The following is a 22887-nucleotide window of genomic DNA, read 5'->3' as shown; positions in this document are numbered from 1 at the left end:
AACAGTCTGCTAGATGGCGGGGACTCTTTGTCTGGACCCGGGATTCCACCGGTGTGGAAACTCTCCTCTCATACGAATCTGTAACTTATAGTCTTAAAAAGTTGCTTGAGACCCTAAGGTATCTTCCCATGATTACACAGCTAGTATAGGTTAGGGACTTGAACCCAGGCCTCCATGACTGTAGGACAAAAATAGAAAAGGCAAAACTAAACAAAAGAGTTTTTACCTTCAAGGAGTATAGTGGAGAATGCTAGATTCTGGATTAGGAAGACCTGGGTTCAAACCTCAGATACTCACTAGCAGTGTGATCCTAGGTAAGTCACTTAACCTCTCCCAGCCTAACTTTCCTCTCTATAAAGCTGGACTTGATGATCTTCAAGGTCCTGTCTATCTCTAACTCCATGGTGGAGATAGGGGTGGAAATTGGGGAGAAAGAGATAGAACCTATAATACAAGTCACCTGTAGGATCAAATAGAAACTCTTATTTGTTGGCATTTGAAGCCTTTAACATCCTGGCTCCAACTCATCTTTCCAGCTTTACTATACATTACTTCCTTTCATTCTCCCTGACGTCTGGCCAAAACTGCAGGGTGAAGAGGCAAGAAAAGAGAAAGGATGGGGAAGGGAATAAGCATTTATACAGTACCTACCATAGGCCAGGCACTATGCTAAGAGCCTTACAAATATCTCATCTGAACCTCGGGGGGGGAGGAGGGGGTGTGTGCTATTACACCCATTTTACAGTTGAGGAAACTGAGGCAGAGGTTAAGTGACTTGCCCAGGGTCACACAGATAACAAGTGTCTGAAGTTGAATTTGAACTCAGGTCTTCCCGCCTCCAGGCCCAGTGTTCTACCCACTGCTCCTTGCACATAACACTTCTCTTCTAGCCTTGGCACAGACTGTCTCCTGTGCCAGAAACAAACACTCTCTGCCCTTGTATTTTCTAGAAATCCTTTAAGGCTCAGCTCAGAGTTGGCTCTAACATGATGCCTTTCTGCATCCCCTAGATGCCAGTACTCTTCCCCCTCCCTGAAATTACCTTATTTTGTATAAACTCATATGTATGTATGTTGTCTCCCCCAATAGACTACAAGCTCTTTGAGGGCAGGGGATGTTTCACTTTCGTCTCTGTGGCTCTAGGGCCTAGCACGGCACCTGGTACATAGCAGCTGCTTATAGATACTTGCTGATTGATAAGGTAATACAAGATAATTTGAGGAAGGAGAAGACATTAACAACAGAGGAGATCAAGGAAAGCCCTTGACAAAAAAATTATCTTATTTGAGCTTTGCCAGAACCCTGTGAGCAAGGTGTTGGGGATCTGTAAGGATGTAGAGGGCCACAGGCTATTCATGAGGTCTCACTGATGGGCGGAGGCCCCTCTCGGGTGATTGATCTATGAGCAAAGGCCGCTTGGCTCAGGTGCTCCATTCTATGCATCTCTAACTTCCCTAATTACTCATTAGTCATTAACAGTGTATTTGTGATTGGTGGTAGGTAAGTGCACAGACTGTGCATGCACTGTCCTTGAGCGCAGCATGGGTTATACGTCACTGTAACTTGAGACAGAGTTCCTGTTATTTTACTATATAAGTAAGTTGCTGCCATCTTTTCTCCCACCTCATCAATGCGTGCTTGGAGTAAAAGATCAAGCTGGTCTTGATTCTTCAGGTGATTGGGAAATCCTAGGTCCTAGGTAGGCTCTGTAGCCGAGTGAACTAGTTGTGCACAACAGGGAGGCATATTTTACAGAGGAGAAAACAGGTTCAGAGAGGTTGACATGCCTGTGGTCAGACAAGCACTGGAGGGAAGATTTGAACCCAGGTCTTGTAGACTCCAAGTCCAAGTGCAGCCCTTTGACAGAATCCAAACTTCACAGAACAAATCCCCTTAATAAAACTTGGACTCAAAGGGCCACAGTTGAGGACCTAGAGGGCCACAGGTGGCCTCAAAGCTGCAGATTCCCCAGCCCTGGCTAGGGTCAGGAGTGGGGTGAGAAGGCAGGCAGCTGTCTTCTAAACTGCACCTCGTTTGACTGGTATGGCAGCTGTGGTGGTCTCTCCAGCCCTAGCCACGTTCTTCTTCGCATCCCACACCTGGAGCTCTTTGCAGCACCATATATGGTGAAGCCAATATTCTTCTTGGGTTAATGTTTGCAAATGCATAAGATAAAACAAAACATACAAGATTATAAAAAGAAACCAATTATACTGAAATACAGTTATCAAATTATCTTAAAAGTTCATGGACCCTAGAAAAGAGGAAAAAAGAGCTCCCACAACAATTGGGTAGGCTTTGTTACACTGCTTCCTCCTCACTTCTCTGAAACCTCTTGGGGTGAGAAGAATTCTGTGAGAGGACAGTTGGAAACAAGAGCTCAGGTGGTAATCTGGGATATCACTAAACCAGAGCCCTGAGAAAAACTAGAACAAAAAAATAAGCATCACCTGGGAGACAAAATATAAGATATCCACTCATAATAGGGTGGTTGGAGGGCAATCCGCTCTGGCAGGTGGTCCCTGAGCTGAGCCCCACAGCCAGCCTGGAATTTACAGTAGCTAGTGACTGCTGTAAATTAGGAGGGCTGATTTATTAACATAGATCATTTATCATTTAAATATTTATTACTAAATGACTCCATGACTAACCAGGAAGGTCTTCCTTTGCCTCTGTTTCTCTTTGCATTCCTGGATTCCATTTTAACCAGGAACATATTAAAGGAGACCCCAACAACGCAAGAAATACACCCTCATACATTCCAGGGAGAGTGACTTGTTTAACTCTGACTGTAAGGTCACATCTAGGATTGCAAAGGGCAATGGATTTTTGGCAAAAACCCTCCAGAGGTAATATCAGAGTACTAAGTAAAAAAAACAAAACAAAACACAGATAACATGTACATAACACTTAAAATTTCACATATATTATTTCATTTGATGCTCACAGAAACCCTGTGAGGTACATGCTATTATCATAATACCCATATTCCAGATGGAGAAAGTGAGACTGAGCTAGATTCTGAGAGAGGATTTGAACTCAGGTCTTCCTATCTCTTAAAAGAGTAGCACTCTAGCTATCATGCCAACTAGTTGCTTCAAAAAAGTAGAGCTTTTATAGATAATATAACTTTCCACTGCACAGTGCTTCTTGGGATTAAAGGGGGTCACCTTTATATGGGGGAATTGCTGGCAAAAGGGGCTGTTGACTACAGACTATCCTTATTGAGTGAATCGAGTCAAAGAATAAAAACCCTGAAAAAACACAATGAATGAAATAAGGACAACTGATTTGCAAACTGACCATTCATGGCGTACACTACACCAGGGATTCTTCAGCTTTTGGGAATATCGTGGAAGCCTCTAGAGGTCCCGTGAAGCTTATGGACCCCTCTAGAGGTCCCGTGAAGCTTATGGACCTCTTCTCAGAATAACATTTTTTAAATGCACAAAATAAAAATACATAGGATTACAAAAGAAAACAATTATGTTGAAATACACTGATCAAAATATTAAAAAGTTTACCAGACTCCAGGCTGAGATCTCTTACTCTGGGCCATGCTTAAAGAACTATGACAGTTTTTGTTTCTGGCAGCAAGGTCATCTCTTTTATCTCTGAATTACTCCTGGGCCCTTTATTTCATCTATCCAGTGATAAGAGAATTTAGTTGTAATGAAAATAGCAATCTGGGTTGCACATTAATAGGTAATATGCAGCCATTAACAGACTGAGAATGTCCCAAGTGCTCTGGAGGGACTATATTAAACACAAGGAGGAAGAGCTCATTATTACTCTTTCCTGATTCTTCATCTCTCCCCTGTTCTCATTTTCACCATAATACGAAATCAAAGAAAGGGCCAGAGGCCTCCTTGGACACTCTAAATACCCAGCTTTTCAGCATTCCAAATTCCATAAGGATTTGTAATAGATAATGAGGCCTTGGTAATCCATTGCCCAGCTTGCGGTGACCTGCTTTTATAAACATAAAACCATCTTGCATGCATATCCAAGTGCTCTGAAACCATAGCAGCTGAATGATCAATCTGGCATATGTAAGAACCAGAAACTGCAGTTCTACTTGAGCAAAGGCTTTGAGGAGAATGCCTAGGCTGAAGCAGAAATGCGCACATAAATGGCTACACTAGATCAGTACCACAGTCTATCCCAGGGGTCTCAAAAGTGGGGCCACTGCCTTGATGCCAAGGGGCATGTGATTAACCACAGGGTGGGAAAAGGGGTCACATTCCACCACTTCTTCAACAGCCAACTGAGGGATTTGTTTACATCCCAGCCCCATTTACCCCTATCTTCCAACAGTTTCCCACTCAACCCCTTTCCTCTACCCTTCCAAGTTGGGCATCAGCCTCTTTAGGACAACTATAACCTGTTACCTAGGGATTCATAACTGAACTATAAGTGCCATTTGGAAAATACCCCTTTCTCCCAGCATGCCCTCCCCATGACCTTGAGATCACCTTGTGGCTGAGACAGGCGGCCTTTGGTAGGCAGATTCTGTGCTCTGAGGCAATGACCAATGAGAAAGATCCCTGAAGATTTCATTAAATTATCTTTTTCCCCAAAGCCATCCCTCTTCCAGACTTCCCTATTACTATCAAAGGCACCACAATCCTACCAGTTACCCAGTATCACTTCTGACTCACTTTCCCTTAGCCTACATATTCAACCAGTTGCCTATTCTTGCCATTCCTACCCCTACAACCGCTATTATATCTTTTGCCTTCTCTGCTCTCTACCACCCTAGTGTGCCCCCCATCCCTTCTTTTTTTTTTTAAAGGCAAGTGGGGTTAAGTGACTTGCCCAGGGTCACACAGCTAGTAAGTGTTATGTGTCTGAGGCCGGATTTGAACTCAGGTCCTCCTGAATCCAGGGCCAGTGCTCTATCCACTGCACCACCTAGCTGCCCCCCGTCCCCCCCAATCTCTTCTTGCCTAGACTATTGCAAAAGTCTCCTGAATGGTTTCTCTGCTTCATCTTCCCCTTCTTCAATCCATTTTCCACACAACATTTGCCTGGGATTTTCCTAAAGTGTAGGTCTGACTACTCTCCCACTCAGTAAACTCCAGTGGCCCCTTATTGACTCTAGGGCCAAATATTATTTTATCTTGATCTTATCCCTTTTTAATTTCTATTTCATGTAAATTTTGTAATGTATGTAATCATTAGTATAGGACCACATGCATGTAATTTACAAATAATTACACGCACGTTGGAGGGGTCTGTAATAAATTTTTTTTTTACTGATAGGGGTACACAATCAAAAACCTCTGGAGTACTTGTCTATCCACTTTCTGGATAGTGGTACCAATGATGGTTCATGGTTATTTCTCTGATGTCAGCCTCTAGAGATTAGGATTGTGCCACAAACATCCTTTAATAATGCATCATGCATTTATCATTCATGACTTTATGTTCTTGAACCTATATGTACTTTTAACTTATACAATTGCTTGGGGGCAAGACGTCCCAGAGCCTTTTCTTTTGCAACAATCTTTGTAATTGTTCTTTCCTTTCCACTCTCACTCCCCTCATGCTAGGCCAAACGATCATCTCATACATACGCCCTTAGACGTTTCTATCTTGCCTCTCTGTCCGCTCAGTCCATTCTGTATGTGCTGCCTATTCTCCTAAAACTCTGAATTCATTAAGTCATTCTTCAGCAAAAAAAAAAAAGAAAGAAAAACTGTAATGGTTCCTCATTGCCTGACTGAAGAGTTTAAACTTCTGACCTGGCATTGAACGTCTTCCATGTTTAATACAGCAGGCCTGACCAAGTACATCAGGTACTTGGAACAAAATGTGACAGCAACAGAACTGATAATCAACAAAAGGAGACTTACTTGGCCACAGGAAGGGAAGGACATTCAGAGTGAGGAAAGGTTCTCCACATAGTATACAGTCGTGATTCCCTGGCTGTGTGCTGTCCATATCTCTTGACCTTTTTTTTAAAATTCAGGTGACCAGGAACTAATTTGTCAACTGCCCAAGTTTTTAGTCCTTTGAGTCAATTAAGTTTCAAGGATGGTTTCAATACCATTTAAGGAAAAGAATTAGTCTATCATCTGTGTCTGAGGGATGTCAGTGGATACTTCAACCACACATAACCTGACTCATCTCTCTTTCCTTCCCAACTTAAAATGATCTAGACTCCTTGATGTCTGGCTTACTGCCTTTGCCCATCCTGTCTCTCCACCCTCCTCCTCTTTATCCCTTTTCTCTTATATTTAAGTCAATACAGACCCAAGGTCCTTTGCCATCCTGGCTGTCCTCCTGTGGAACCCTCCACTTTATTGTCCTGAAACTGTGGCGCCCCCAAACCGAACACAATATTGTGAGTATGATCTGGCCCAGAGTACAAAGGAACTGTCCTCTCCTTACTCCTGGAAGCAATGCTTCTTTTAATGCAGCCTAAAATCACATTAGCTTTTTTTGGCTATGCACTCATTGAGCTCGAAATTAATTAAAACTTTTTTTCAAACAAACTAAAATGCCTCCTCTATCCTGTACTTGTGAAGTTGGTATTTTTGAATGCAGGTGAAAGGAATTCATATTCAGCCCTAATGAATTTCTTCTTCAATAGTCTATTGAGATCTTTTTGGTGAGCAGGAATGTTGTATTCAGGGAAAGTATGCTTTGATCAATCAAGAAACATTTATTAAGTACCTGCTCTGTGTCAGGCATTGCATCTTCACACCTGAATGGTCTCTGACCCCCCTACTGGCATGCTGCAAGACAGGCCAGGCCTTGGTCTCGGAGGGCAGAGAAAGGCTGTGCTGCGTGCCAGGCCTGAGTATCTAGAGACTGACAATTTTTGACTGGTGATCGAAGAGTACTGGATGTGGCAGCAGAGGATCTGGCTTTGAATCTCAGCCCCTGCTAGTTGCCAATTGTGTGACTGTGAATAAATCACTTTGCCTTTCTAGGCCTCAGTTTCCTCACATGTAAAAAGAGAGGGCTAGACTGGATGGCTTCTGAGGGCCCTTCCAGTCCTAGGTCTATGCCCCAAACCTAACAAGAGTTAATGGTATCACTGCTCTCCCAAATCATCCGCACACAAGTCCCTTCCTCTACTCTAGGGTTCCACTCAAACTGAGCTCCTTGCCATTCCCAAATTTGGCATTTTATTACATGCACTCCCATGCCTTTGGGCAGATGGGCCCCAGGCCTGAAGTGCTCTTCCTCTTTACCTCATCTCTTAGATTCCTTTGTTTCCACCTCCTACTGGAAGCCTTTCCTGAACCTCTCATTTGTTAGGGCTCTCTCTTTCCTCAAATTATTATTATTTTTTTACAAGCAGATAGATGGTGAAGTAGATAAAGCAAAGGACTTGTATTCAGGAGACCCAAGTTTAAATCCTGTCTCAAAAACTTATCTGGCTTTGTGACCCTGGGTAAGTTATTTAACCTCAGTTTTCTTATCTGTAAAATGTGGATAATAATAGCACTTAACTTACAGAGTTAAGTTACAAAGACCAAATGAGATAACATATGTAAAATGTTTTGCAAACCTTAAAATGCTATATAAAAGCTAGCTAGTATTCTTTTTAAATTTACCTCCTTGTATAAATAGTGATAGCATCCCAGGAGAACATAAGGTCCTTTAGGGTCAGGTGTGTTTTTCATTTTGTTTTTGTATCTCAAGCACCTAACATAGCATCTTCACATAGAAGGCACAATTTTTAAAAATGCTTGTTAAACTGAGTAAGTCAAGTGATATAAAGGTAATATTAAATATAATAATAATAATAGTAATGATAGCACTTTAAAGTTTGCAAAACTTTAAAAAAGATTTTTCTTCCTTTCCTTGGAAATAATCTAAGTCATCACTTGTTGTAACCCTGACTTTCAAATTGGTTTTAGTTATCTGAGAACCAACCTGCAGTGATGACCTGGGGGAAATGTGTTTCTGACTTGCCTATCACACAACAAAGTCATGGTTGGGAAGTATTATAAATATAAATCATGAAAAAAAAAGTTACACAAAAGAAACTGTAGAATAATTAAATGATAAATACTTTATTACTTTTCATAATCTTTTCAAAACTTAAATAAAAATGTAGAGTACTCATACCCCACATTCTGCTACCTATTAGGACTCCAGTTTCACATCCTTCACATACACCCCAACTTTCAAAAAGAAAAAAGATTTCTACCTTGCTGCATAATTATCTCCTAATAAGCACCTGCTTTCAACAGCAGAGATCCCAAACCTATCAAAGTACAGCAAGAACATTCTTCCTTGACATCTAATATTGGATTTAGGGGACATTACATACAAAATTCTGGCAATGTTTATTTATATCCTCTACAGGACACATATTATTGCCATCTTGGGGGGGAAGACAGAGAAGAATTTAATCTCTGCCTCTGGGGCTTTCACAAACAATAGTGATGTCTCCCCACACTGGTCAACATGGACAGGTGCCACTCTCCTGCCTTTCCTAATACTGGCTGAATTCACAGAAATACTGCTGCTTCTGAGCTATTCCTAGGGTTTGTCTGCCTGGGGGGTAGGGAAAATTCAGGCAAAGGTATAGGAGAAGTATTAATTCTATTTTTGCTGCTTCCTAGAAGGACTCTTTCCCTTTTCTTCAGGAATGAAAATCTTAAAATTAAAACTTCCAAACCCTCTTCAGTATGGTCTAATCAGTAGGTAGGTAAGCAGAACGGCCACCTTAGTACCATAGTTTCTGACAAAGTCCTATTAAAATTTCAAGGGTTATCTGCCCTTTTAAATTCTGCTTAACTAAAGGATGTTGGTGCTAAGAGCCATGAATCCTGTTAGGGAGACAAATAATGATCTTGGTCACCAAGATTCACTGCTGTCAGGGCAATATTAGCAAACTTCTAATATTCCCATCCTTTTGGCAAAAATATCTACAGAAAAAAAGGGGGAAATGATTTAACTAAATATAGTAAGCACAAAGTGCAGAAAGGATTGGAAAAAAACATTTTTATTAAATCTTCCCCTATTAATTAAGCCTAGTAAAATATTTGTAAAAATGTTATCAGCTATAGATAGTATTATATTTTATAGTACTCAGAATTCCTTGAAAGAAAAGAGGAAAACTCTGAACATTGGTCTAATATTAGTCATTTGCCTTGAAATATTGTTTTAAAACCAGTATGTACAATTATACCTTGGAGAACATATAGCAGAAAATAAAAATCATATAGAAATATAAAAGTAGAAGCCACAAAGTCAATCAGTGCAACTAAACAGATGTTTGCTTGTAGTTCTTGGTATCCAAAACCTTTTTCCCACACATTGAGCAGATGCCTGAAATAAAAGAAAATAAAACAAGCATCGTGTCATCAGTCTCTGTCATAACAGCAGCTGCTTGGTTTCTTTAGGGAAATTCTAAAGATTATGAAGTTTTACTTTATCAGAAAGAGAATAAGAAAACACCGAATTTTAGCTTTGGCCAAATTCTAAATTAGATTTTCTTGACTTTTAGAATGAAAAAAAAAATGAGGTATCATTGTTTATTAATGGACATGTCCCTTTATATATTCTCCCAATCAGCCCTGATTGTAAGCATAAAGTTTTCTATAAATCCAAGACAAGAATGAAACAAACTTACCCTTTTTATAAGCACAGCCTTGGCAGTAATGAGAACCTGGCTGATGCACAGAACTTTTACAAATTCTGCAAGTAGAGAACTTATTCTTTCCATATGGGTCAAATCTGGATAAAGAGGAAAAAAAAAGAAAAGTAAGATACATGTAGCTACTGACATGCAGAAGAACTTCATACTAAACTTCCTGTATAATACTTTGTTCTTGATTTAAGACTTCTTATAAAAATATACAGTGAGAATCAACCATAATTACTGAGTACCAGCACTGGCAGACTAGGTAGAGAAGGCCTGGGACCAAATTCTGCCTTGGCCCTTATTAGTAATAGTGTAACCATGGACAAATCACTTAACATCTCTGAGTCCATTTCCTCATCCATAAAACGTAGATAATTATCTGTGGTATATGCCTCACAGGGTTGTTGTAAGGCCCAAATAAGGTAATGTAAGTGCTTTGCAAATTTTAAAATGATATAGGTCACTTATAAGCTTCTCTAAGTAGAGGCAGAAGAAGATATTAGGTTGGTGATGAAACTATAGGTCTTGTTTTGTGAATTTGTTTTTTCAAAAACAGATGGCTTTAGCTACACATAAAATATAAGAAACATACGTGATCTTTGCCTTCAACAAGCTTGATTTATTCAACTTTAAGGATAATTTTTTCAGGACTTACTTTATTTCCCTTGGTACAAACTTGGAAGCATGAATGAAATTAGAATATAACTTAAGACAGATACTATGTTTTGTGTACATTTAACACATCTTTAATTATATTTTTAAAAAAGTGGGATCTCAAAATAATTTTTCTACCTTCAGAATATCAAAGAATTAAAGATATAGAAAGCTGCACAACATGGGAGCCAATGATAATATGAGTAACAGAGGAAAGCAAAGAATCAACACAGATAACGTAGACCAATAGTGTCAAAATCAAAGTGCTGCATACCGACTCAGAAAATAACAAATTAACAGTACTTATATGGTACTGTATTTTCATTTATTTTGTTAAACATTTCCCAACTGCATTTTAATCTTGTTCAGGCAGCACTCAGGCCTCAACTGCAAGCTGGCCTTGTTCAATATCTGTGATGTAAAAGTGATATACTTTGTATATTAAGATGAAGTTGAAACACAGGTTGAAATATGGTAACCCAAAAATGATAACTATTTGAAAGGAAAGAAAACATACATTGGTTAACACTAAAAGCAAAAACAAAAACCACACACACCAATTTTAGGCCTTGTAGATTTTATACAAGATTTTGAGGAAAACTTTGGTTTACATTTGGACCTTAGTAGTTCGTATCCTAAGCTAAACTAGAAAAGGAATTCAATGATCATGTCTTCTAGTAGAGTTACAAGAAGGGTGCTGCATTAATTTTCCACGTTTGGCCAAAGAGAACCCACATATACACGAGTTGAGCAGGAATATAACATATAGGGAGGAAGAGCATGCAGGTGATGATAGCTCACCCTCAGGTGGCACCAGGATTTTCTGGTTCCCACTATGGACTTATATGCTAGAAATACCTTTGTTACATGAGTTCATCAAATTTGCACTCAATGGCTTAATATTAGGAGTGATGAAAATTTCCCTTGTAACTCTAAAAAGACTCAGCTGCTCACCTTGCTTTCTTTGAAGTCAAAGCCTTGTTTTCATTTAGTTTCCTTCCACCACTTTCTATATATAAACAAAACAGAAATATTTCAGTTCATTATATAGTATCAAACACAATTAGTTAAAAAGTTTATCCTTTGACATCTTGCTATATATCAAATAACCTTTGTGGAAAACCCCAAAAAACCCGATTTAAAAGTCAAATTTTAAGAGTCCATTTGAATGATTTTATTTATGAAGTAATAAAAATTTGTGGAAAAGAGACAATTGTACCTTCTGGATGTTAGAGAGTACTATAGGAAAGATTAATTCTATGAGCATTAGGACAACTAGCTTGGTGCTGGGTACCTTGTATGCTCCATAAACATAATAAACAATTTTTCATTTATTCAATAAACTACTTCAAGTGTTTTTTCCCATTAAAATTAAAATTCATGTTTTAATTGAGGTTACTTTTTCATTCAAACAATAAACAAATGAGGAAGCCAAGACTAACTCCAAATTCCATAGTGCTTTAAGTTTTACAAAGTCCTTTCTTTGTTACACTCTTATAAAGTCGAGTCTAAAGTATTACTCCTCAACTTAAAGATGAAGAAACATAAAGTTAGAGCTTAAGTACCCTGCAAAAATTCATACAACCATGAAGTATCAGAGAGACTGTCATTTCACTGAGTTTTTTCCAATGGTACCCACTGCCTTACAGGAGGCCATATTCCGCTCCTCATAATATCCTTTCCATGAAATAAGGACCTATCTCTCTTGTCAGAGGATGCACTCCTCTAAGTAAGCGAAACCAAGCCAAAAACCTGAGAGGAAGGAAATAAAATTCCCTAATAGCTTCTTATTCTAACTTTTCACAAATCATTTATACTCTGCATTTCAAAGACATAGAGATAATACATACAAGACATTCCATTTGACCTCCTAATAGTCAGATTGAATTCTATGTTTTAATTGAGATGGCTGAATGAAAAACACCATGGAATTGTCAAGGGTAACTACATTCAAATATTCAATGAATTTTTAAAAAGATATTAAATACTTTGCAAGATAATGTCTACACTGTAAAAGTAAAATTAATACATTATTGAAAATAGTTGAATTTATGTCAGCAGAATCAGCATTTAGGTTATTTTCTCAAAGATGCATTACCTGTAGTGTTCCTTGCTCCATCCTTCCAAGTATCTGGAGTAATAACAGTACCAAGTTTCTTTTCACCTATTATGAAAACAAAGGAAATTGGGGAAGTGTGAGACTATTACCTAGCACGAATTACTACTTTCAAGAGAATATGGTGAAGTAACAATATTCTTGGGTCTAGGAAGGAAGTGTCAAACACAGTTTCGTGAGGCCCACAACACTCATGAGTGCTACCCGAAAGAGATTAGAATGTAATTGGGAAATATTTAACAAAATAAATAAAATACAATAAAAAAGATAATATTACATTTAAAACAAAGTCAATACATGGCCTGCAGAGATCTTTCTGTATGATCTAGTGCCCCCCCTCTTATGTAAGTTTGACACCACAGTTCTAGGATTCACAATAATAAAGAGGGGCATACCACAGTAAAAGGCAGTAAGACCAGTTGAGAGAGACAAGACTAACACACGTAGTATAAATATAGGTCTTCCACAATTTAGTAAGAGATTACTGTGTATATATATACCTTGTGAGGCATACAGTTTGTAAGGGATAGAGTTTGACTTTAGGTATAATAATTTCTAGAAGAGCAAGGGATATAACAAGGAGATTCTCAGGTTCTACCCTCATTCACCTTCCCATCCATTGTGCCCTCCAGAACCCCCACTCTGTGTTAACAAACTCTCCTCTATCCTAGACTGCTTCTTATACTCTATCCATCTTCTAGTGTTCACGGAAACTCTGCTCCCTACATAGACTTCTCCAGTGCTAGTTGGTCTTTTTGTCCTCCCCCAAACTGGGCAGGACTAGGATCTCTGCCATATAAGCTAAGTTAGTTTTTCCCTAAAAGCAATGAAGCTGTCCCCAAGACCTGGTTGGCTGAGGAGACTATGGCGTAAAGAACTGATTCAGTTTCCTGTTTGCCTAAGGTCTTGCCACGGTAGTTTGGACTAATTCTTCCCTCTATAGTCTTGATTATATATATATAATTAACTACTTCAATAACATATTGCCCTTCGTCCTAGAATTCTTTGCTCCCTTACCTACTGCTGTTCATGACCTGCCATTCCCCAATCCTGGGGCTACTGTTTCCTCCCTCCCCCTCAAATTTTTTCTTTTCTGATCCTATCCCTAAATTGCCAAAAGACGTTCCACCACCATGGTAATTAGGTCCATTATGCCTTCATATTATATAATCTAAGTTGGGACTTCACTGTTACAAGATAATCTTTTCCATCTTCCCTGATTCCATAAGCCTGTAATATTGGGAAAGCAGAGAGTTCCAGTTGGTATTTGGGTCAGTAAATATATGATATACCTCGGGTTTGAGCAATTCCCTTCTTAAGCCAGTCAATAAATGTTTATTAAGCGTCTACTACGTACTAGGCACTGTGCTAAGTTTTGGGGATACAAAACAAAAGCCAGTCTTTGCCCTCAAGGAGCTCACAACCTAATGAAGGAGATTACAAACAAAACAAATATATATAAGCTATACATGAGATAAAAAGGAAAAATTAACAGAGAAATGGCACTAGAATTTGGAGTAGTTAGGAAAGGCTTTCTGTAGAAGATGGACTTTTAGCTGAGGCTTTGAACACCAGAGGTTTTGTATTTTATCCGAGAGGCAAGGAGGAGTATGTGTGTGGGGTGACGTGGTCAGACCTTCACTTTAGAAAAATCACTTTAGTGGCTGAATGGAGAACAGATTAGAATAGGAAGAGATTTGAGGCAGGCAGATACCACTAACAGGATATTGCAACAGTAAAGGCATAAAAGTGATGAGGGCCCACACCAGGATAGTGGCAGTGTCAGAGGAGAGGTGGGATGTATTCGAAAAATGGTGCAAAAGTAAAATTGACAAACCTTGACAACAGATTTGATGTGGGGGATGAGAAATAGTGAACAGTAAAGGATGACTCCAAGATTGTGAGCCTGGGGTACTAGGATGAATAGTGCTGCTCTGCATAGTAAAAGGGAGGGTGAGAGGGAGGTAGGGTTTAGAGGAAAAGGTAATGAGTTAGGGGCAGCTAGGTGGCACAGTGGATACAGTACCAGGCCCCGGAATCAGGAGGACCCAAGTTCAAATCTAGCCTCAGACACATAACACTTACTAGCTGTGTGAATCTGGCAAGTTACTTATCCCCAATTGCCTTGCGTTTATTAAATAAAAATTAAAAAAAAAAAGATGAGTCCTGTTTTGAACATGCTTAGTTTAAGATGTTTATGGACATCCAGTTTGAGATGTATGAAAGGGAGCTGCAGATGTAAGGCTGGAGGACAGCAGAGAGTTTGGGGAAGGAATGACAGATTTGAGAATCATCAGCCTAGAGATAGTAACTAAATCCACAGGAGATGGTGAGATCACAAGTGAAGTAGTACACAGTGAGATGAGGAGACAAGCCAGAACCCTGAGGGACACCTATGGTTAAAGGACGTAATCTGGAAGAGGAGCCAGCAAAGGAGACTGAGGAGTGGCCTGACAGGTAGGAGGAAAATCAGGAGGGAGAGAACAAAGAGGAGAGAGGGAAAGAGAGAGGGAGAGAGGGGGAGGGGGAGGGGGAGAGGGAGAGGGAGGGAGAGGGAGAGAGAGAGAGAGAGAGAGAGAGAGAGAGAGAGAGAGAAGAGAGAGAGAGAGAGAGAGAGAGAGAGAGAGAGTATCCAAGGGCTTCTGAAAGGTCAAGGAGAATGAGGAATGAGAAAAGGCCACTGAATATGGCAACTGAGAGGTCATTGGTAACTTTGGAGAGAGTGATTTCTGTGGAATGTTAAAGTTGGAAGCCAGATTGTAAGGCGTTAAGAGAGTGAGAGGACAGAAAGTATAGGCTACTCTCTCCCCCTTGAAAGATGAAACTGCTGACTAACTTATTTACTAAAGAAAAAACAAAACACCAAGGCTGTATGTCATGGGCCCAAGCTATCTCCTACACAAATGTCCACTCATCAAAGGTTTCAGTCTAAAAATAGCTCAAGAGGCTTTAAATGGCGCTTGTTGTTAGCTATTCATTTAGACATTTCCACACCCACTTTCACCTGACTACTGAAAACATGGAACTAAAAATAACCAAAACGGCAAGAAAGAGTAGACCCTTTTCTTAGGGCTATTATTAGGAGGAAGCATCAGGGACAGTCTGGACCAAGTTCGGCACAGCAGTTCAGAGCCGTTCCTTATAAAGAACTACTATCCTAAGGTCTCACTCCCTGCTTTAACTTGTGCTTGTATTTCTCAAAGGCTTTGGAACCAAGCCCAGCCAACCCAAGAAATGATCTTACGGTGATTCTGAGCCTGGCCCACTGGCTCCCTACTACTGGCCGAAAGTCTTTTAATGGGCCACCTATTAAGGGTGTAGCCTAGAGACAAATCAGCATGGTATTAAGTCCTGAAGAAGGCTGCTTTTAAAAAAACAGTTCAATTATTACATAATTTAATGTCAAAACCAATAGTATAGACAACAAAGGTTTATTTGACTCTGCCAAAGACTAGCTGAGTGACCCTGAGCATTTAGCCTCACCTGTCTTTGTGTCTACAAAACTGGGGTGACAATCCCTGGGCACCAATCCCCACCTATAACCAAAAGTAAATTTTGATAATTATAGCATAACAATAACAATTCCATTGGAACAGTGCTTTAATGTTTGCCAAGGGCTTTTCTTGCAAGCACCCTGTGAGGTAGATAATACAAGCTTTATTGTCACTGTTTTAGAGATAAGAAACTGAAGAACAGATTCCTTAAGGCACCTACTAAGGGTCATGCAATGAGGAAGTATCAAAAATGGGCCTCAAATTCGAACTTCTAATTGCTCCTTCTACTGCAACACTGTGCAATATATACCATATCCATGGGCTGGGTTTGTAGGGTTTTTTCAGGCACTATGCTAAGTGTTGGAGATAAGGATCTAAAGAATGAAACAATGCCTATTTTCAAGAAGCTTATATTCTACTGGGGAAGACAAAGATATATATAAGGTAAATAAGTACAAAGTAGTTAAACACAAGGTAGTTTGGGAAGACAGGCACTAGCAGCTGGAGGGATCAGGAAAGACTCTATGCAGCCAGAATCAAGCTCTAAAAAGAGAGGCATGTGTCATGATAACTTTCTTCCTGGTGATCCTTCAAAGCTCTGGATATGACTGATCTTACCCTTACCTCTAGAGGTATTTGAGCTGAAGACTAGTCAGACAACTTCTAGAAGATAAGAATTTTTATAGCAAAAAGTCAAAAATGCATTAAAATAATTCCAATTACTAATCAGAAGGGAATAGTCTAGAATCCTGCCCTATTAACAACCCCATAAAAAGCCATAAACCTCGAAGTTGGGAGCATTAGATTTGTCACAGCTGATGCTTCCTAGTATTAAAAGATTCATTTAGTACCAAGTGGCTAGTGTGCTTGCAAGTAGGAGAATGCTAGGGTAGAAGCTAGGTCTAACTTAGCCCTGTAATTCCGGAAATTCACCTCATTTCCCTAACTCAATTATTACCTAGAAATGAGGGATAATCTACCTCACTCACAGTTACAATGAGATTTAACTATTAAAGGTAAAATGATTTCTTTGTAATCAAATTCATAGATAGAAATAATAGTCTAAGACTTCATAACTATCTCACACACTTCAAAAAATAGTTTTCTATTTTGCCTTTTTTGTCACCATCAACTGACAAAACCGTGCAATGATGACAAACCAAATGAAAATACAGGTTAAACACTGAGTAAATTAATACACTTTGAAAAGTGAAACTAAGAACCAAAGCAATCATATTTTTTTTAAAAAAATCACTTATTCTTTGGTTATAATATATAAGGTGCTAGAGATTTTATGTAAGACTTCAATGCCTATCTTATACATTTACTTTGTCATTTGTCTAATTTGAAGTTAGTTCTTTCTTAATCCCTTGAATTTGTCTTAGAAATATATTCTTTGTAGCAAACAGAGAACTAATTTTTGGCTATATGATCCTACCAAAATGAAATGTGAAAGAAAAAAAAAAGTTAAAAATTTCCCAAAGCATTAGGCTCTAATAAAAAGCAGTCAAAAACAGTTGCTTGTAGCCAAATTGGTGGTAAATGTTCAAGGCAACAGCTAAATACATTGATTCATTCACTTATCATCCACTTCTTGAGCAAAGACATCTAATGACTCAGAGTACGGGACTAGAATCAAACTACACCAATGGCAGCCCAAATTTACATGCAATGCTTTATAAGCCAGGGTAAGGGTGGGGTGGAGTGGTTACCTAATTTCCCCCGAGATCATTTTGCAGCATGTTTGGCTCAGAGTGATTAAAAATAGCAATTGTTTCTGTTTTTGCCAGAAACTCTGAGGGTCTTCTCCTCCCAGAATCATTGTTTTTGTTGTTTTTTTGCCTAGGTAAAAGAGGCTATTTTTTGCCTCATTTCTTATCTAGCCTTAATAACTGAAATGACTGAACTCAGACAAACTGAGACCCGGGAAAGACCCAGGGCTCCCACTGCATCCTAGACCATCTTCAGTCAACATGACTTATATCTTGCCACTGGACTCAGATGACCCTGGAGGAGAGATAGAGGCTGGTGACGCTGCACAGCCCTGCCTCGCTTCAATCCAATTCACTTCCAAGTCAAGACATCACCTTCCTGATGTCATTAGTCTTCTTTGAGAGTGAAGGACAAACAACAACAATTTCCACATACATCCCATTCTCTCTCTTGTAACAATTTTTAAAGAAAAAACTTAAAGAATTATAAAGTATGTCATATACATTATTTCATCTGAGCCCTGTTGTTTCAACCTTGAGAACTATGTCCAACAGCTTTTATTATTCCTCCTTTACACAAAAGAAACAAAGCTCTGGTCGAAGAGCTATGAAGTATTGAAGATGGGTCAATTTTCTGCTGACTCGAAGTCCAGTGGTTTTCCATTACCCTACACTGCCTGAAAAGACCTGGCTTAACAAAGTCTAGTGGTGTGACCTTGAGCAAGTCAGAACCTCTCTAAGCCTCAATTTCCTCACTTATAAAATGGGAAAGTACCTGCAGTAGCCACTTTACAGGGCTGTTGTGAGCAATGTACCTTCAAGTCACTGTACAAAGGAGAGATGTTATCATATGCAAGAAGCTATACTAGATGCAGCAATGTATACATAAAGATGAATGAGGCCAGCAAGAGATTTAAAATCTAGTAAATCTAGTATTGTAGTTAACCCAACTACATACAGTAGATTGTAATAGGTGCCATTACTCAATTCTTTATTTCCATGTAGCCTCCAGCTGAAAGGCAGCCAATTGAGGGAAGAGCCTGACTTTCATTTTATCATTATCTCCCAGTGACCTAAGAAGTGTAGGTACTTAATAAAATCTTGTTAAATTGAACTCCAGGAATCTCCTCTATTCTGTTCCCCTATTTTTTGGTGATCTTTACTTCACCTGAACTCAGTGCTCATGCATTTGTTACATTATAATTTATACTGCTAATAAATTTATCTATGCACATGTCTTACCCAACCCCCCCTACTATATTATAAACTCTATGAAGGTAGAAATCATGACCTATTTATCTTTGAATCTACTCCTACTCAGCAGACTAGGCACTTAAGTGCCATTTAGGCACATGTTCGTTTAATGAAGCAAACTTGATCTCCACATTAGTGCCTTCTCCTATCTAGACTAAAATTCCTATAGTTATTGTCATTCCTTTCAGTGTACAGTGTATACCATATAACAATTTACAGTTAAGAGTTAGAGCACAAGGGTAGGTGGGCTTCAAATCTGTTGTTGTAGGCACTGAGGAAACAGAAGAAATAAGATAGTGCACTGAAGGAGTTTATTATCTAGTACAGGAGATAAGTCAAATAACTATGATTTAAAATAAGAAGCAATAAGTGCAAAGAAAAATATGAAAGAAGATTACTTTTACCTGGAGGGAGCAGAGAAGAGAAATAGGAAAAGTGTTAGGAAGGACCTGGCACAAAATGAATCAGAAAGGTTACTCAGGCAATAATGTAAAAGACGGACTGGTGAGAGACCATTTAGAAAGCTATTACAATTATCCAGCCAATAGATGAAGGCTTGGCCAGGGATGGCGGCAATAAGAGTGGAAAGGAAAGAATGGATGCTGGTGAGAACATAAAGGTAAATCAACAGGTTCTGATTTAAAAAAAAAATCCATTGATTAGATGGTGGGTGTGAGGGAGAAGGAAGAATCAAAGATGATACTGAAGTTTCCAGTTTAGAAAACAAGGAAGATGGTAGTGCCATCAACAGAAATACAAAAGTTAGGTGGAAGGTGGGTTTTTTGAGGGGATGAAAATGAGTTCAGTCTTGAGCATGCTGACTTTGGAGTATGTGGTAAGGACATCCAATGGAGCTATTTTTTTCTAAAGCCTTTTGAAAATGTTAAACAGGTTGCAACATTTTCTCCAGAAGGCCACTGTTAAAATTTTATTTATATTAAATATACCTGGGGGATAGAAGAACACAGATTAGTTTACTGGAGTAAGTTACTGCTATCATAACTTACCCAGCCAACAATGATCTCTTCTCCCAGCTACCATTTTTAGCACCTTCTGGACCATACATACTGGAACATGGTTATATTCGCTATAGAATTGTATTACATAGGCCTTACACTGTTCTCTGTTCTTTTCAAATGAACTAGCATCTGAACTTGGAAGTCCCAGCTCTCTGCCAAGCATTGGATGATCTATGGCAAATCACTTCACTCTCTAAGTGTTAGTACATTCATCTGTAAGACAGGGTGATTAGACTATAACCTAGGAATTCTAGGAACCAATCTCTGCAACAGCGAATGCAGGGGACATATCTGTAATTGTTTCACATCTTTCACAGGGCTTACAACAGCATGTGCTAGTGCAGCATTAGGCACATACTGGTATTCAACAAATACTTGTGGAATTTAATAAAGTGCTTAAGGGAGAAAGTGGGTAGACAAGGGGGTGATATATCCTAGGAATGGAGGAAGAGAAAAAATGTTTAGTTAAAATGCCTCAAAGGGAAGGAGCATGGTGGGGGAAAGAAAGGAGACAGAAATAGAACTGAAGTCACAGACAACTTAATTTATCTCACAATTTTGTTTATGACAAGCCTAACCCCACTTTCCCTGCACCTTATTTCTGTGGAAAACAAAAACATACTCATATCCATTAAGTGGGATGAAACAAGAATATAATAACATTTAATCAACAAACATTTCTGCCTTCTTTGGAAAGAAGTGAAAGGCCATTCCATAATGTACCATTCTCCTGCTTTTGCAGAAAGGAAAGAAAATGCCATTCTAACCTACTTCCTGCCAGGTCTTATGTCTTGGGGCAAAGAGGAGTACACCACTTCTTCAGCTCCTAGCACTTATCTCCTCACCTTAACTGCTTAAGGCACCCATCCTCCCAGGTTTTCACCACCAGGCCAAACCACTATGGAAAACTCACCTGAATTCATTCCTCAATTAGCAAACTCCCACTAGTCATACCCTCCCCACACCCAGTAATTCTGAACCCCCAATTGTAATCATTCAAACCCCATTCTGCATCTAGTACCGATACATTAGTCCTATTCTCCTCCACACAAAACCCCCAGTGTCTCACTCTAAAGCTACCTACACCTCCCATTGTGCTCTCTGGAATGCCTGCTCCATAGGTAACAAACCTGCTTTCATCTCAAATCTTTGCCTTTCCCACTTCTACCATGTTCTGGCTCTCACTGACAACTGGCACCCTCAGATGATATAGCCTCCCTGGTCTCCCTTTCTACTTTCACCCATTTCCTCCATCTCCTCCCTCATCCTTCCTCTTCCCCACATTAAGGCGAAACTGGAATATTCTTTGCTCCAGACTGCCAATTTCAGGTTCTCCCTCTACCACCATTAGTCAGTAGCCTCTCTTCCTTCAACGTTCACTCAATCCCTATCGACTACCCAATAAAAATTCTGGTAGCTGTTATCTTTCTGCATCCAGGACACTCCCCTTCTTTCCTCAATGAATTCAGTACCTGGATCACAGTCTTTCTCTCCTCCCCAACTCTTTCCCTCATACTAGTGGACTTCAACATATACCATGGCACTGTCTTAAACAGTGTCTTAAACACTGTTTAAGGTGTCTTAAACACCTTAAAATCACAGTTCCTCTATGCCCAAAGGGCTATAAAACTGTAGATACCCTTTGATCCAGGAACTACCACTACTAGGTCTGTATCCCAAAGACATCATAAAAAAGGCAAAAGGACTTATACTTACAAAAATACTTACAGCAGCTCATTTCGTGTGGCAAAGAATTGGACATTGAGGGAATGCCCATCAATTGGGGAATGGCTGAACAAGTTGTGGCATATGAATATAACGGAATACTACTGTGTTATAAGAAATAATGAGCAGGCAGGTTTCACAAAAACGTGGAAAAACTTACATGAATTGATGCTAAGTGAAGTGAGCAGAAAGCAACATTGTATAGCAGAAAGCAACACTGTATAATGATCAATCAGGACTGACTTAGCTCTTCTCAGAAATACAATGATCCAAGAAAATTTCAAAAGATTCATGATGGAAAATGCTATCCACATTCAGAAAAAGAACCATGGATTCTGAATGCAGATTGAAGCATGTACTATTTTCACTTTTTTTGTTTTTTTCGTGTGGTTTTCCCTTTTGTTCTGATTCTTTCCCAACATGACTAATGCAGATTGAGGATTAGGATCCAGTCAACCTGGTGCAGTGGTGGAGGAAAAAATATCCCAATGGATTTCAAGTCAGAAAACCTCCCTTTAAATCCCTGTTCTGTCACTTAACTACTTCTATGGTCTTGGACAATTACTTTAACTATCTGGGCCTCAGTTTTCTCACGTGCAAAATTAGGGGATATGAGTAAATCTACGATCCTAGTGATCATATACATATATATCATATATACGTGTATTATATATATACATGATTCATATATAATATGATGCTACTGCTGTGAGCACTGGGGAGCTACAGAAGGCTTGCGAGTTGGCGACTGACGAAAGATAAGAGAGCAGCAGTGTGGATTTAGAAAGCAAAGTAGAGACTCGTTCAGATGTGACATATCAAATCAAGCTCTGGCCTCAAGCGGGGAAATAGAGGGCGGAAATGGAGGGTAATGGATGAAGAGGGACAGCGAGAAGCAAGAAGTAACAGCACAGGCCTTGTTGATATCGGAAAAGAGAGGTACAGGACTGGGGGGGGTAAGGAGACGGAGGGCAGTATAAAAATGGCAGAGGGGTGGGGGCATTCAGGGCCAGCATCCAGATCACTTGAGGCTGAGAAGCACAGGTAAACTTAGGAGTTTGGGCCTAAAATGGGGCAGGGGTCGCGCTTCATCTTTGTCCTCTCTTCCTCTTCTGCCCCACCCCCATACCCCTCACTCACATTTTTCGCAAACCATCCTGTCAGAGTGACCAAGTCGGTTTAACTAAGGCACAGGTTTCCCCGAAATGTAAACAATCCTTCGCCGGGAACCTCCTTCCGGGTCATAAGGGATTTACTTCCGCCTTCCTAATTTCACCCCACACCTGGGAGTGCCGCAGGA

The 22887-nt window shown here is 39.6% G+C and overlaps 1 protein-coding gene across 1 annotated transcript; it reads right to left on the bottom strand.

Moving 5' to 3' along the window:
• Positions 1-8012: 8012 nt before the first annotated feature.
• CRIPT (CXXC repeat containing interactor of PDZ3 domain) lies at positions 8013-22833 on the bottom strand. The gene is made up of 5 exons (XM_021001282.2): positions 22728-22833; positions 12366-12431; positions 11222-11276; positions 9602-9705; positions 8013-9297 (listed from the first exon to the last, which is right to left on the bottom strand). The coding sequence occupies exons 1-5, from the start codon at positions 22741-22743 to the stop codon at positions 9233-9235; spliced, it is 306 nt and encodes a 101-aa protein (XP_020856941.1). The 5' UTR covers positions 22744-22833; the 3' UTR covers positions 8013-9232.
• Between the last annotated feature and the right edge of the window lie 54 nt (positions 22834-22887).

This window comes from Phascolarctos cinereus, unplaced genomic scaffold, assembly GCF_003287225.1.
Source record: "Phascolarctos cinereus isolate Bilbo 61053 unplaced genomic scaffold, phaCin_HiC Scaffold_2;HRSCAF=192, whole genome shotgun sequence".
Lineage (NCBI taxonomy): Eukaryota > Metazoa > Chordata > Mammalia > Diprotodontia > Phascolarctidae > Phascolarctos > Phascolarctos cinereus.
The sequence above is the reverse complement of the archived record's forward strand: the minus strand, read 5'-3'. Positions and strand labels throughout refer to the sequence as shown.

Bases quoted from the DNA above. Each gene is read 5' to 3' on its own strand.
- CRIPT (XM_021001282.2), bottom strand. The intron at 9,706-11,221 runs GTGAGCAGCTGA...CTCTTTATCCAG, and splicing joins TTGACTTCAAAGAAAGCAAG to ATTTGACCCATATGGAAAGA. The intron at 9,298-9,601 runs GTAAGTTTGTTT...CTTTTATTTCAG, and splicing joins AGGCTGTGCTTATAAAAAGG to GCATCTGCTCAATGTGTGGG.